Below are 16,842 nucleotides of genomic sequence, written 5' to 3'. Positions count from 1 at the left end.
CCCCCACCAATACTCCAACTGTACACACCACTGCTACACCATTCGAAACACTCCATCAGTCAAACATTGCGCTTCTATCTACCGCTATCGTGAAGCTCGGTGATCGTTACGGAAACATCGTTCTCGCACGCGCTTCGTTGGATAACGGATCTCGATCTGTGTTATGTCTGAATCGCTGTCACAAAGGTTGAATTTTCAACGTCTACGGGAAAATTTGTCGGTCGACGGAGTGGGTGGTTGTTCATCTGTCAGCAAACAAGCAGTGTTAGCATCAGTTTCATCGTGCAGCTCATCGTACATGTCGTGTGAGCTGAAATTCTACGTGCTTCCGAAGGTGACGTCAAATTTGCCACAGCAAAACATTGATGTGTCTTCCTGGAATATGCCAGAAAGAATCACCCTAGCGGATCCATCCTTCAACAAATCCGGAGCCGCCGATGTCATTCTTGGAAACATCATCTTCTACGACCTTCTGCTGAACGCACAGCGGAGGATTTCTGATTCAAGATTGATTCTACGTAATACAAGGCTGGGATGGATTGTCGCCGGCGGTCTTCCTGAAACGTCTGTAGTCAGTTACAGTACTGTTGCTTCCTCGCCAGTGACTACTGAAGAGCTATACGAGGAGCTAGCCAAATTCTGGGAGTTGGAATCATGTCGCACGAAAAGTTGCCTGTCGATTGAGGAATCCACATGCGAAGCGATCTTCCAGAAGACGACTACCAGGGATTCAGATGGAAAGTTCAGAGTAACGCTACCGAAGAAGAAGAACATGCTGGAAAAACTTGGAGAGTCGAAGGCAATTGCGAAGAAACGTTTCCTAGCTATGGAAAGGCGGTTAAATGGAAACCCGGAAATGAAGGCGTTGTATACGGCATTCATGCACGAGTACCTTTCCATGGGTCATATGGAAGAGGTAGCCAGCGATGATGAAGAGCCGGGTCCAGAATACTATGTTCCACACCACGCAGTGATCAAACCAGACAGCACTACTACAAAACTAAGAGTAGTTTTCGACGCATCCTGTTCAACGGACACAGGTGTGTCTCTGAACGACGTTCTGATGGTGGGACCTGTTGTTCAGGACGACCTCCGAAGCATATTGTTGCGGTTCCGGTTGTTCAAGTATGCAGTAGTAGGAGACGCGGAAAAAATGTACCGGATGGTATGGCAGCACAAATCCGATCAGCAGTTACACAAAATATTTTGGAGAGACTCGATTGATGAACCATTGCGAGCGTACAAGCTCACCACCGTAACATACGGAACAGCATCAGCGCCTTACCTCGCCACGCGGTGCTTGAACAAGTGTGCTGAAGATGGAGCAGAGCGATATCCATTGGGATCAGTGGTGGTCAAGAAGAGCTTCTATGTTGACGACATGCTTGCAGGTGCGGACACAGTTGAGGAAAGTCAACAGCTCTGTAAGGAAGTTCTGGAACTTCTGAAGGGTTCTGGGTTCAATCTGCGGAAATGGAACTCTAACAATCCGGATGTTCTGAAGGAAATCCCTTTGCATCTTCGAGACGATCGAGTGAATGATCGAGTGGATGAGAAGGCAACTGTGAAGACACTAGGGCTCACGTGGGAGCCAGCTACGGATACGCTGTGGATGAAGGTTCCAGATTGGAGGCCAGGTGGGCCAATTACGCATCGTATTGTGCTGTCGGAGATAGCACGCCTTTTCGATCCCTACGGCCTAGTTGGTCCAGTGATAGTCCTCGGAAAACTTTTTCTTCAAGATCTTTGGAGAGGAAAATACTCCTGGGATGAACCACTAAGCGGTGAGCTCCAGCAGAAATGGCTGGAGTTCCGAACGAATCTGCGTGAGTTGGATGCCATATCTGTTCCTCGGTGGATCAACTTCAGAAAAGACGTAGTCTCGTGTGAGTTCCATGGATTCAGCGATGCAAGTGACAAGGCGTACGGAGCTGCGATATATTTGCGTTGCGTGAATCAAGACGGTCAAGTCACAATCAATCTTCTAATGGCCAAGTCAAGGATTGCGCCGTTGGAAGACCTCAGCAAAAGAAAGAAGAAGCAGAATATCCCACGGCTGGAGCTATCAGCAGCGCTATTGTTGGCGCATCTCTTTGAATCTGTCTCCTCCAGCATGATGATAGCTGCGAAGTCTTTCTTTTGGACGGACTCGACAATTGTAAAATGCTGGATATCTTCGCATCCGTCTAGATGGCAGCCATTTGTGGCCAATCGTGTATCGGAGATACAGCATGCCACGATGGAGGGAATATGGAACCACGTTCCAGGAATCGAGAATCCCGCGGATATAATTTCGCGAGGCGCCACTCCGGCTGAGATAGCGAATAATTCGCTATGGTGGAATGGTCCGGAATGGCTGAGAAAGGAAACTCACCATTGGCCGAAAAACGCACAGGTTCATGAACAGCAGTTCGATTCAGTTACTCTGGAGGAGAGACCGCTAGTGTCAGCAGTTCTGCAGATTCTGCCTCCAAGTGAGATATTCAAGTTACGTTCGAGCCTTTCGAACCTCGTTCGTCTGACTGCTTGGTTACGCCGGTTTTCCTTCAACTGTAAACCCCAGAACAGGCAGCAACGGAGATCGGGAATCATCACAGTCGCGGAACACGAAGAAGCCTTACTAGTTCTAGTAAAACTAGCTCAGTCGGAATGCTTCCCATTGGAGTTATCGGATCTTGCAGCAACGAGTGCTGTTAGGCCAGCTTCGAAACTTCGTACCCTGAACCCGAAGATGATCGATGGAGTACTTTGCGTCGGCGGCCGGCTCGGTAATGCTCCAGTCTCCCGCGGGCGTAGACACCCGATCATACTGGAGAACCGACATCCACTGACGAAGTTGATAATGATCGATTACCACCATCGACTGCTGCACGGAGGACCGCAGTTGATGATATCTTGTGTTCGCGAAAGATTTTGGCCACTGAACGTTCGAAACCTGGCTAGGCAGGTGACTCACGAGTGCATGAAGTGTTTCAGAGCAAAACCACGAGCTCACGAGCAGTTGATGGGTGATTTACCGTTCGAGAGAGTATCGCCAGCCCCTGCATTTCAACGAGTGGGAATTGATTACTGCGGACCGTTCGAGTTGCAGAATTCGAGACGAAAGGGCGCTCCATTAAAATGCTACATCTGCCTGTTCGTCTGTATGGTCAGCAAGGCCGTCCACATTGAAGTGGTTATGGACCTTACAGCTGATGCATTTCTTGCTGCTCTACGGAGGTTTGTTGCCCGACGTGGAAGGCCGGAACAAATATTCTGCGACAATGCGACAAACTTCGTGGGAGCGCGCAGGCAGCTAAGTGAAATCAATCGCATGTTTAGACAGCAGCAGTTCCAAGAACGACTGTCTACAGAAGCAGCGCGAAACTCCATCACCTTCAACTTCATTCCGGCCAAGTCACCCAATTTCGGTGGCTTATGGGAAGCCGCAGTCAAGTCGCTAAAGGGACATATGCGGAAGGTCATCGGCACTAGAAGGCTAAGTCAAGACAAGATGCAGACAGTTGTGATACAGATAGAGGCATGCCTTAATTCGAGACCTCTGACTCCGCTGAGCAACTATCCAGCCGACTTGCAGGTGCTAACCCCAGGACACTTCCTGATCCAACGTCCACTTACTGCGATACCCGAGCCAAATCTTCTGGACCTATCAGAAGGTAGACTCTCCAGATGGCAGAAAGTGCAGCGCTACAGTCAGATGATCTGGAAACACTGGTCGACTGACTATTTGTCAAACCTCCAACAACGCAACAAATGGACAAGGCAGCGAAACAACCTGAACGTCGGGACTATGGTTCTGTTGAAAGAGGACAACATTCCACAGCTCAAGTGGAAGCTGGGACGAGTGATAGAGATCTACCCTGGTCAAGACGGGAACGTGAGGGTTGTCGCCGTTCGCACACAGGACGGTCGCTTTCAACGGGCAATATCGAAAATCTGTATTCTCCCGACACGCGATAACCAGACCGAGGAAACCCAGGACTAAGTATTTACGCCCCCTTATGGGGCATCTTTAGGCATCCTGCGGTATAGAATATCGCTACTGCCTGGGGGCAACCCTACAGTTATGTATTCTATCATTTGTGTGTCCTGGACCATTCTGATGCGTTCTCCCTCGACAGTGTTCGTCTACATTACGAATCCTGCGTGGAGCCATCATCTGTTCCGGTTTATATCGTCGCCCTATCCTGTAAATCTCATCGAAGCTAAGTACGCCCCCATTTGGGGCATCCATTGGCAATCCGTGGCATCCTAGCCACATCCGCCGAAGGGGCGACACCTAAGTTATGTTTCATTCATCCAATCTTGAATTCCGGATCCCAATCGCTGTTATTCTTTGGCAGATACGGAGCAACTCTATCAATTCGTTTGCGGTCATCGCTGAGATCACTGGAGATCAACACAGCTAAGTATGGCCCCATTTGGGGCAACAATTGGCGATTCACGACGGTTAACGTCGTATATGCCAGGGGCTGCAGCACAAGTTACGTTTATTAGCGTTAAGTATTATTTCGGAAGCCAATCGAATTTCCTTCCATCAGCATCAACCCACGGTTCGCAAACTCGCCGGACAAGTACTCTTCCACGGATCATCATCAATCTCTGACAGTCAACGATAATCGGAGATGCCTTCAAGCTCGTTCTACCACTACAACTTCCGCTTAATCGTTTCACGCCCCCATTTGGGGCACACTTCGGCAAATCAGATAGTTTCATCTGGTATCGCCAGGGGGCGACTCCTAAGTTACGTCCCTCATCTTTCAACATAAGCGTCGGACTTAAGCCATCTTATTCTCCAACAGGAAACGAGGATACGGGGATCAACTCTAGTGGTCAAGGTCATCAAGATTGTTCCAGGCAGCGGAAGTTTGTGGGTAGTGAAGCCACCAAAGGTCATCATCAGGAAATCAACAGATCAGGTCGAAGTTATCGCTGACTTTCAGACCGGCTGAATGGCCCAATCGCAAAGCGAGTGGATGCATCAGCTCGGGTAGAGTTCGACGAGAATTGAAGGAACCATGAATTACCTAGTACCACATTTTGAATTGTTTCTTTACCTTTAGAATATTTGAATTAATTGTTTTGAGTGAACTCAAGGCGGCCGGTATGTTAGGGAGATTATTATAAATTAACTATATTTTTGGCCTTTACTGTAGAACAGAATATGAAATTTATGTGGTAGATAAACTCTCAATGAGTGACCGTGTGCGAAGAGATAGGCTCTCGCAGCATCCCTGATAAGGCAGAGATAGGAGAAAGCTCAGTTGCTTACCATTCGCCGCCGGTATCGGTTTATAATATACAGTCCACTTTGAGGGTTTAGTTTCAATTAAACAAAGTGCGTTTTTTAGTGATCGTATCACCGGTTTTTCGATTGCTAAATACGGCCGAACAGGTGTATTCGCGGGTGCGCACATTAGTGCAAAATCGGTAGTCACCGAACACACATGAAAACCAAGAAAATACAGCATGCTTTGTTCTTAATACTACAAAGAAACGAAAATCTTCTGGTGGTAGCAACCAAAGGCAATCTTCCCGGTTGAAAAAATAGATAGTTTTAAGATTAAATGTAAGTTATGTACTGAATAATTGAATAAATAAAATTAAAGATAAACATAAAAAGAATCTTATTTGTTCCATAGAAAAGAAAGAATCCCTTGGAATGGAAAAGAAACAGTTTTTCATCTTTGCTTAACGGTGTAATGTTTCACGAAAAATATAATCCAATCCGACTTATACTTCATTAAAACCAATCCCATATTGTTTCTTCAGATCTTTTAGAAAATTTGCAATTGCTCTGATAAAAAATCCTTGTTTTTCGAATGCTTCGATTGAAATATGGGTTTTCAAAGAAAAGGCTAATATGGTCAGTTTTTACAAAATTGACCATAACTCAGGAACAAAAAAAAGTACATCCTAAAAGATCAAAAATATTTTAATAAAAATTTTCCGCGAGTTCGGGCATAGATTTTCCAGCTTTTCTTTGTTTATTTCCCTAACGGTGGAAAATTTTGTGGAAAACTTTTCCCAGTTCATATTTTTTTTTGGATTTTTGAGAAAATTTGCTTAAATTTTCATATAAAAACTTTGTTTCTACAATGTTTCGTTCTTGAGTTATGATTTTTCAAAGAAAAGTCTTATATGGCACATTTGGAAATTTTTCACAAAATTGGCCATAACTCAAAAACGAAAAAAAAATGCATTCCAAAAATTTCAGTGATTAAAGCTTATAAAATTACCTTCTCGAAAATATTTTTTTGATAATTTTCCACGAGTTCAGGCATAGTTTTTCCGGCTTTTCTTTACGAATTTTCCCAACGGTGAAAAATTTTGTGGAAAACTTTTTCCAGTGCATATTTTTTTTGGATTTTTGAGAAAATTTGCTTAAATTTTCATATAAAAACTTTGTTTCTACGATGCTTCGTTCTTGAGTTATGATTTTTCAAAGTAAGTAGTGTCAAGGGAAAACAAAAAATTTTCACCTGAGTTTTCCGGAAAAATAGGCGACCCTGAATTTTTCTCAATTTTTTTTATTCATTTATCCATGAGCCCTGCCTGTGGAAAAAGTTTCATGAAAATCTGAGACCCTTCGGCCCAATTTGTACGATAATAAAAAAAAAAATCCCCAAGTGACAAGTCTCGGTTTTCCCAGTTGCCGAGAATGATCTTGAGACACGGAAAAAAATGAGTCGAATTCAACAGCTTGTTTTCTAATCTTTTATTTATTTCGTTCTTTAATTTGAAGAAATAAGGACTAGGATTCTGATGCATGGACAATATCGGTGTAATTTCTTGGCTTCACCGAGGGATCCGTTTTTGCCTGATAAAGGAGCGCGCCTGTGTAGAGTGCATGCACCACACTCTTCGAAGGGTAGGAACCTTTCAGTTAGAATCCTTTCCTGTGATCAAGTTAGGAATTACAACTGTAAGAAAACCGAATGCTTAATCTCTTCTTCATAGTGACAAAGTAAAACGACATGCACTTCACAAAGGACACGGGATGTACTACAATAGATCAAATATTGGTCGCAGTGGTTTATGTTCCGAACAGAAAAAAATGCTCTTACTGCGCTACCCGGAGAAGTGGCGCAGTTCACCTCGTACTTCTTCAAAATAATCGGCTACTCATATTTAGCCATTTCCGTCAGACCAATAGACCATTTCCGTCAGACCTTACCCCCTATTTTTATATTTTTCTTCGAGAGACGATTATTTTTAATGATTATTGACGCTTTCAGATATAATTTATATGCACTCCTGATTTTATTGTAAATTTTTGAAAATTCGAGAATTTACCACATTTTCAGTAGTGCGGCACAGTTGTTTCAACCCTGTGGGTAAACAAAGTGGAGGTTTTCCCACAACTTTCAATCTCACCCCTGCGCTGAGTGTTTGTAGATATGACGAAATGTCAATGTCAAATCAAGCACACGAGACGACACGACAAAATGGAGAAATCTGAGAGAAATCTGAGGTCCGATGGGCAAGCCTCGTTGTAAATGAAGCCCATCCTTTACTATTGTACTTATAACAAAAACTTTTAACGGAAGACGACTGCTAATAGACCGTTTTAAGCTTAGCAAGTGATGGAATTCTCCTTGGAAGCATTTCTGCAACGCTGCGGAACGTTTTCTACAAGAGGGGCATATTGTCCGGTTTGTTTTGAAACGTCAAGAATTGGACCGTTTGCAGATAACGTCTTATACTCGCTTTAGAAGCTACCTGGCAAGAGAAAGTTGCATGCAAAGCATGATTAACTAAGTAAATAACACTTTGACACCAACAATTATTGCCCCGTTTTTATTGTGCATTCAGATTAACTTTAGACCGAAGTTCATAAGAGAAATGAAATATCACCGAAAGTTCACCGAAGTTCGGCGTCGGCATTCTACCGAAGTGCTACGCCGACAAAGGCAATCCTTATGCGTCGGCGAAGCACCAAATTAGAATGCCGACGCTAAACTTCGCCGAAGTTTTGACTGCCGAACTTCTAATTGTCACTCGAATTGTCAATATTTGTGTCGAGACTACTCTAGCACTTCCCATCGTCGTAGTTCTACTAATTTGATGGTAGAACGGATCGGGCACGATAAAATCTTTCATGACAACGGCGGGAATTCTTTTCATCTCCATCGCCTGTGGCTATTGTGGTGCTCCGCTTGCTCCTGCTCGGTTTTGTGGTTGGCTGAAGGTTGCGAAGATTTTGGTGACATCCGGAAGATCGCCTTTTCTAAATTGTAAGAGATCCTTGTTTGGCACATCATTCTCTTCGGATTCCTGAAGGTTTCATTGGAATCGAGTAATTGAAACAGGACGCCGTCGCACGGTGAAATCTTCGTCCCCAGATTGTGGAAGTGGAGGATTTTTCGGGGAGACCTACGAGAGTGGTAAAATGGGGAAGTATGTATAACCCACTGGTCATATGGTTCCGGAACAGCTTGACGACATAAGCAGCAGATATCAAACGGTAGGGTAAACAGGTATAGGCCCCCCTAAGGAAAAACTGCTCTATCGCAGTGGCAAATCCATAACTTACACAGTTTTTGGTGTCAAAGTGTTATTTAGGGTAGATGTACCAATAGTGGAGGTACTAAGCACTGTTGAACTTCATTCAATCGCCTAAATTCAACAAGCGCGATTAATGGACATGTTAATGTTGTAACGGGAAGTAACGACCATTGACTTAATGAGAAAAAATATTTCATCGCAGTAATCCACGGCATGTCAGTGATAAATAATACCTCCACTATTGGTACACTGTTCCTTTAGTTGAGGTATAATTTAAATTTGTGTTCCTATAGTTGCGGTATCTGTGGTTTTCTTATGGGATCCTCCACTATAGGAACACTTTACCGCAACTATTGGTACAAGCAAGAACAGTTTTAGCAATTTTAGTGATATTTCATCAGTTTTAAAGCAACTTGAACGCTCTTTTCAACTATTCCGTGCATCAACAAGCCAATACATCGATTGGCAGTGTCGGTTCTGTGGCTAGTGTAATAAAATCAGTGAAAACGGCACTACCGCAACTATAGGAACACCCACAACTTAGGGAACACTTACCCTACTTAGTTAATCATGCTTTGCATGCAACTTTCTCTTGCCAGGTAGCTTCTAAAGCGAGTACAAGATGTTATCTGCAAACGGTCCAATTCTTGACGTTTCAAAACAAACCGGCCAATATGCCCCTCTTGTAGAAAACGTTCCGCAGCGTTGCAGAAATGCTTCCAAGGAGAATTCCATCACTTGATAAGCTTAAAACGGTCGGCAGTCGTCTTCCTGTAGAAGTTTTTGTTATAAGTACAATAGTAAAGGATGGGCTTCATTTACAACGAGGCTTGCCCATTGGACCTCAGATTTCTCTCAAATTTCTCCATTTTGTCGTGTCGTCTCGTGTGCTTGATTTGACATTGACATTTCGTCATATCTACAAACACTCAGCGCAGGGGTGAGATTGAAAGTTGTGGGAAAATCTCCACTTTGTTTACCCACAGGGTTGAAACAACTGTGCCGCACTACTCAAAATGTGGTGAATTCTCGAATTTTCAAAAATTTACAATAAAATCAGGAGTGCATATAAATGAGATCTGAAAGCGTCAATAATCATTAAAAATAATCGTCTTTCGAAAAAAAAAAATATAAAAATAGGGGGTAAGGTCTGACGGAAATGGTCTATTTGGGATCTTGGCCTATACCAGAGTCCAGAATAGCCTTGCACACTGGGCCAGGAGCAGAATTTAGCCAGACAAAACCTCTATCGCTTTAGGAGTGCATTTTTTCGAGTTGGTGTCAAAGGAGACTTGTCTTGAATTTGTTTGTTCTTCAATTTGATGATAAAAATTAGTTGGAAATTTCGCCGCATAGGTGGCGCTGCGATGCAAACTTTTTTGTTTTGCGTCCTAGAGCTTTCGTGTCTTCGGCAATGTTTTAGAACGTATAAAAATACGACAAGTTGTCGAAGACACCAAAGTTCTAGGACTTCAAATAACACAGTTATGGTAAAAAATGTGTAAATCACTTAAATTTTACGTTTTTTCTACTTTTTACCTCAAAATCGTAAACTATTTTATTTTAACAACCGTGCGTCGTTTGCATGTATTGTATGAAAAAAAAATCTTATTATATAAATATTTGAATTTTTGAACAAATTATTGTAAAACATCATAATTTTTAACATAACTTTACTCAAAAAGTTGCAAGTTTTTGCAAAAACTTATCAATGTACCGAAATACGCTATATTTCATCTACCAAATGTCAAAGTTTGCCAGATGTATATTTTGATATATTTGAGATATCCTAATTCAAAATAGCCATCTTTTCATATAAATAGAATGGACTTATTATTAATTTTATCATTATTCTACAAGATTTTTGACACATTGCGTCAGTTAAGATTTGTTAATCAAATACTTTTATTTTGATACTAGTGATTTGTAAATTGTGATTTATGCCAGAGAGAACTGTCTCGACGCGGTCATAACAGGATGTAAAAAATGAATTATAGCAGGCCATAGCGAAGTTCTAATTAGACAGTTGCTGGAGATGACATAAGAGCCGCACAACAATATGAAAATATCTAGATATTGTAACACCTGACTAATAAAAAGTATTTGATTAATATAACTTGACTGACGCAATGTGTCTAACAATCTTGTAGTATAAAGCGACCATATATGTCCCGCGAAACGCGGGACACCCTGTCAAATCTCGTTCCCAATTAAACATTATTCGTATTGGATGTGTATTCTATAAACATGTTAGGTCTAAATCACGATCTATTTGCTCAGATTAATTAAAGAATTAGATTTGACGCAGTAATATCATGTTAAAAATCGCGTTGTCCCCGTTGATCACCTTATTGTAGTAAAATGATAAAATTGATAATAAGTCTATTCTATTTATATGAAAACGGTGATTATTATGAATTCAGATATCTTAAATATACCAAAATATACATCCGGCAAACTTTGACATTTGGTAGATGAAATATAGCGTATTTGGGATCATTGATAAGTTTTTGCAAAAATTTGCAACTTTTTGAGTTAAGTTATGTAAAAAAATTATCATATTTTTACAATAATTTGTTCAAAAATTCAAATAATTATATAAAAATAAGATTTTTTTTTTTGTCATAAAGTACATGCATGTTATCGAAATTAAGCGACGCATGGTTGTTAAAATGAAACATTTTACGATTTTGAGGTAAAAAGTAGAAAAAAGTAAAATTTAAGTATATTTTACCATTACTTTGTTATTTGAAGTCCTAGAACTTTGGTGTCTTCGACAACTTATCGTATTTTTACACGTTCTAAAACATTGCCGAAGACGCAAAAGCTCTAGGACGCAAAACAAAAAAGTTTGCATCGCAGCGCCATCTATGCGGCGAAATTTCCAACTAACTTTTATCATCAAATTGAAGAACAAACAAATTCAAGATAAGTCTCCTTTGACACCAACCTGAAAAAATGCACTCCTAAAGCGCTAGAGTTTTTGTCTTTCTAAATTCTGCTTCTGGCCCAGTGTGCCTTGGTAGCGGATACATGCAGATTATGCTGGACCAGTCGATGGTAATTACACAGCGCTACAAAAATGACATTTTTGCGTGTCTCAAAGATCAAATTATGTGCCTCTAGTACATTTGGGGTTGCTGAATCTAATGCCGTTCTCAAAATGTTTCAACACGTCAAGATTTTTTGCTACAGGTCGCCAAAGTTGGTTCAAACACTGTATTAATTGATGTTTACATGTAATTTTGAGTATGATTTATCAAAAATTTACGTGATCTAATCCATCAAGCGTGCAAAATAGGCCTTCAACTTTCATTTTAGACATAATTTGGTTGAAATCGCACGATTAAATTTTGCTTAAATCGATTTTTTCAACATACTAACAGTTTCCATACAAAACTCTTCGTTTCTCTTATATGGATATATACAATACTTTTCTAAGCCATCAAAAAATAACTTTAAGGCATCAAAAATATTATGATCTTTGCTGATAAGTATTGTTATATACATGAAGTATGAGTTCTGAGGCAAATTAGGCAAACAAATTGCCATACAAGCTGGAAAACTTGCATGCAAGCTGGCTGAAATAGTCAAATTGAGTTTTTTCTACTTCCACTCTGTGTTTATATCAAACTTGCGCAAGCCGTTCAAGCTCTCACATGATAATCTCAGCAAAAAACTTTTGAGTTTGCATCACATCGAAACATAAACGGCATTTTAAGTGAAATTTCATACCAGAAAACGTAGCCGACATTAAAAATAACTAGTCTTGTCTTTATATTTATCAGCATCTTTGAAAAAATTGCTCCGATGATTGGTTTTTAATAATAGATTATTTTGAATACAATACATTTTACTTCAGTCATGAAAACGACGGGCTGCATTTGACGTTTCGTGACAAGCCCAGATGCATATGACGTAGATATTTTTCCTCTTCGCGAGTCTCTCTCAGGTAATTACTATTTGATTGTTGTCGACGTATTCAGTAAAAAGCCAGAAGTCATCTCTACCAAGCGCATCACAACATCTGCTACTGTAACCATGTTCCGAGTAAGGTACCCCGGGGCAAGTGAGAATCCGGGGTATGTGGGGCGTTTCGTCATAGCTCAACTAGGAAAAGTTTTTCATGGGGGTATTCTTCTAGAAAGTTGAAGATACAATAACAAGGAATGTATTTAGTACTAAACATATTGTTATTTCTATTACCATGTGGTTCATGTAACAGTTGTCCGTTCAGCGCCATTTTCAACTTGCATGACAAATTGTGACACGTTTCACGTCTTGCAATGACTCGCAAAAAATAAATGTGTTTTAAATTGAATTTCCATCAGTAAGCTATATTTTTTAGTATTATTACAAGCTGTTAACGATAAACCAGTATTTTGTTTTCATTTCATATGAAATTTTCGATGGTCTATCTTACCCCAAAATATATTTGTACCTGGGGTAAGTGGGACCTATCAAAACAAAAACCAGAATCAAAACTTTTCGTACACGTTTCATACATTTTGCTAGAGAGTAGCACTAAAACATTCAAACAAATGATTTTTATCAAAAAAGATCAACCTCAAATTACGTAATTGCATAAGAGAGAAAAAAAAAGTGTTATTATTCTTTTTCCTTTTAATATTTTTTTTATTTTTGATATACGACTTCAAAATTGAACAAACACACAGCTGAAATTGGAAATGCATCATGAGAACGATTACTTTTCTATGTTATTTGAACTTTATTTGTAATTTCTGCCAAATTAAGTAGTGCTGGAAAACAGTTCCATGCCATAAGGTGGTTTTCTGCCATGCATATAAAGAATAACTAAACATATTTATAATTACGTCAATTATTGATTGGTTTTGTGCTACATTTTAATTAACAACTTATTAATGATATATTTTGAACATTTTTAATTCCTCTTTACGCTTTTATTGAGGAATTTTTAGTTAATATTGAATGTGAGGGGTTTCTTCCTAAAACGTAACGTATTTTAAGGTTGATCCCTTATGTACATCAAATATGTACCTAAAATTAAAAATCTATGACTTATCAATCCTATTATTGTAATGGTTGACTTACTGATGTGGATTGACGCATGAAACTGGATGTGTCCCACTTGCCCCGCTTAGCGAGGTAATTGCGTCCATTGGCTCATTCTAAAACTTTCTTCCAAGGTTTTCACAATTTCGAAATTATTCGATTAGTTTCATGCACACATCAGCAAATATGATGCCAAAACGTGTTTGTGTTGTTGGATTTGAAAAATATTGACATTTGAAAATTTTATTGAACAATTTGTTTGAACTATCGTTTTTTTCGTTCCCACTTGCCCCGCGGTTCCTTAATCTTTTTTAGGAACGGTATGCCAGAAAAATTGGTTACAGATAACGGTACACAGTTCACCAGTGAAGAGTTCGAAGCTTTCTGCAGTACCAACGGTATCCTTCTTCTGAAGACACCACCGTATCATCCACAGTTGAACTGACTCGCTGAGAGATTCGTCGATACATTCAAGCTAGGACTTGAAAAATCACTGCGGGGGGAGAGATACTCCGTGAAGCAATTGGGTCCTAAAATTTTTAATGAAATCTTGTTTTTATTTAATAACACAAAAAAGCATGTTAATGTAACTACTTTCGCAATTTTTCCCGCTCAAATAATGGCTATATCATGTTTAAACTTTAATTTAAAAATTTGGTCCATTAATGAACCTTGACACTTTTGATCATGTTTGACGTTCGCTTAGTCGACAAAAACACCACAGGGGGTTTAGTTCGACCACTGGGGTTGTTCCTATCTGACATTTCGTAAGCTACACGGAAAACAAAATACACCCAAAATTTGAGTTTAAGCCAAAGGATGTGACAAAATCTAAACAAATGTTTTTTGGGCTTAAACCAACGGAAAACATTAGAAAATTGAGTAAACATGTGTTTTTGGTCTAAACTTAAGCGTTTGGCACTAAAATTGGGACAGGGCTTTAGGACCCTATTGACACTTTTCTTCTGTGTTACCGTTTCACTCCGTGCCGTAGCGCGCATGAAGGGAAGTCGCCATCAGAACTGTTACTGGGCAGAAAACTCCGAACATCAATGGATCTACTGAAACCACCAACTTCGTTCTACAAGCAAGCCGAATCCAAGCAAACCGTTCAGTTTAACCGTAAGCATGGCATGGTATGCCCTCTTCAACATCTAAATCCAATTTCTGTCGCCGTTCCCTTACGGTACCTATCCATCTAGTATTCATTGCTTTCTTCTTCATGCTCCCTCTTACTTCGAGCAAAATAGACCGATATGCCGATAATGAAATTCAAAACATGCATTATCAAAGATACCCCGTTTTACGGTGCTTACAGCGCATCACTAAGTTGATTTCATCTTATGCAGTATTGTTGCATTCCTAAACTTGCAGTGTAAAAACTTTAAATATAAATACAATGTCATCATTAACATTACTAAAGGACCTATCTAACATTGAGAGGCTCTCTTTGTTTACTTTCTCTTTTATAAATAACTGTGTCACATTAACCTCTTCTGTTGCGTTTTTTGTATGAAACGCTAGTCAAGGAAATTGACTTTCGATCTATAGTGAAAAATTTCCCAAAATCTTTAGTATTCCACTGTTATAATCGAAAGAGAACGAGAGAGAAGAGAATCTCTCATTTGTACATAGGTCCTTTAGTAATGTTCCGCGAGATTTATTTGTGTTATCGTTTGACGTCTAAGCCATGAAGTCCTCCAACGTGCAACCAGCACTATGTCAGATGTACCGATATAGAGAAGAAAATATAAAAATAGTGAACTGAATAAGCACATCTTAAAATACCTCATTTTTAATCCAAGTCTACTACTAATTCCACCGTCCCTTCATTTTCGCTATCACCGAGATTACTAGTCTGTTTCAGTAGCAGAGCATGTTACTTCAAGGTATCTGTTCAAGGAACTTTTTTATTGTGTCATAGTTTGATCCTTTTAGTTTCTGCTCTCGAAATAGTTACACTCTCATATCAAGCAAATTCCAAACCATCAAGAAGATTTAAACAATTTGACATCAATCAGCGCATTACAACCACGATAACGACAACTACGAAAGCCATCACTCGTGTCAACAAACCATGTCAGCATTACAATGCCCATATTCGAATAGTCGACGTAAGCGCCGTTATTTCCAGAATGCATTTTTTTAGATATATGTACATATTTTACCCAAGAATAAACTCGTGGGACGTGCACAGATTATTTAACCAAAATTGTAAAAAGATGCAAGAATGCAGCTGGAAACACCAAAACTAATTTTCCCAACAATGATAGTGCAGGTGATTATGTCGACCATGCGAACATGAGCAGTACAGCAGCACCTACCGCATCCTGCAGCAGCTTGACCAGCCGTTCCTGGGCGCTCAAATCGTCCTTCCGGCGAATCAGCAGGAAAATTTTTCTCACTTCCAAGCAACGCAGCACCTTCTCCAGCAGAATCTTGCCGAGAAATCCCGTTCCTCCGGTAATCAGAATGGTTGCGTCTTTGTACATCGACAGGATATGATTCACTTCGCCGGGTTGGGAATATTCCCCATTTTTATGTAACAATGTATCGCTCGCCATGACGCACTGTCGAAACTGTTTCAATGTACTTTTTCCACGTACTCACAACGGATTATTCCGATTTACATTTGAGTTGTCCACTGTCAATACCGCAATCCCAATCGTACTGTTAAGTATCATCGTAGGCGTTTGGAACCGAACTGAAGAGGTGGTGCTGGGAAGTTTTCCGTTGACCACAAAAAGGTATATGAGGACGAGAACAGGTGATTTTTTCTCACCGAGGGAGGGTAATTGAGGGTTGGTTTATGAAAAAGAACCCTTTGTGGATGAGTGTAAACTAGCTATTTTTTGTCAGTAGCAGTTCTTGCATAGCAATAGGGCTATGGAATAGACCGATCCACAACTAATATACTTACCAGTTCATGAAACAAATCTTCAACATTAAATTTTATTACATCACTCTATTACACAGTGCAACATTTTCAAGCTCCTTGAATGTGAACAAAATGACTTCAGGCTCTGAAAGTACTTAATAAAGCTAACAAAACTCTGTTTGAATTTTGATAGTAAACCCAGAAACGGTTGCTCCTAGGCAGGGTTGGGAAAAATCTTGAATTTCACTCTACAGTAGCCAAGCAAAGCCAATCACAGTCAGCAAAGCCAGTCAAACTCACACCCATCGCTGCTGTAGGCAAAAAGCCATGAAAATAGCAAAACACCCGTTGCTAAGGGCAACCCAGAATTACTGTAGAAAAATGTTCTATTTCCCGCATTTAAGAGGAAAATAACCATCATC

General features: G+C 40.2%; 1 protein-coding gene across 2 annotated transcripts in view; it reads right to left on the bottom strand.

Annotated features, from left to right (window-relative positions):
- The window catches only part of LOC5574265 (fatty acyl-CoA reductase wat), a 103,899-nt gene extending 87,637 nt beyond the window's left edge, over positions 1 to 16,262 (bottom strand). For both annotated transcript variants that reach the window (XM_021852655.1, XM_021852656.1), the window contains exon 1: positions 15,867 to 16,262. In XM_021852655.1, coding sequence (XP_021708347.1) covers positions 15,867 to 16,106 — 240 coding nt within the window. In that variant the 5' untranslated portion in view covers positions 16,107 to 16,262. The remainder of the gene's footprint in view (positions 1 to 15,866) is intronic.
- Positions 16,263 to 16,842: the final 580 nt, after the last annotated feature.

This window comes from Aedes aegypti, chromosome 3 (assembly GCF_002204515.2).
Source record: "Aedes aegypti strain LVP_AGWG chromosome 3, AaegL5.0 Primary Assembly, whole genome shotgun sequence".
In the NCBI taxonomy this organism is placed as follows: Eukaryota; Metazoa; Arthropoda; class Insecta; order Diptera; family Culicidae; genus Aedes; species Aedes aegypti.
Note: the sequence above shows the minus strand (reverse complement) of the source record. Positions and strands in the feature narration are given on the sequence as shown.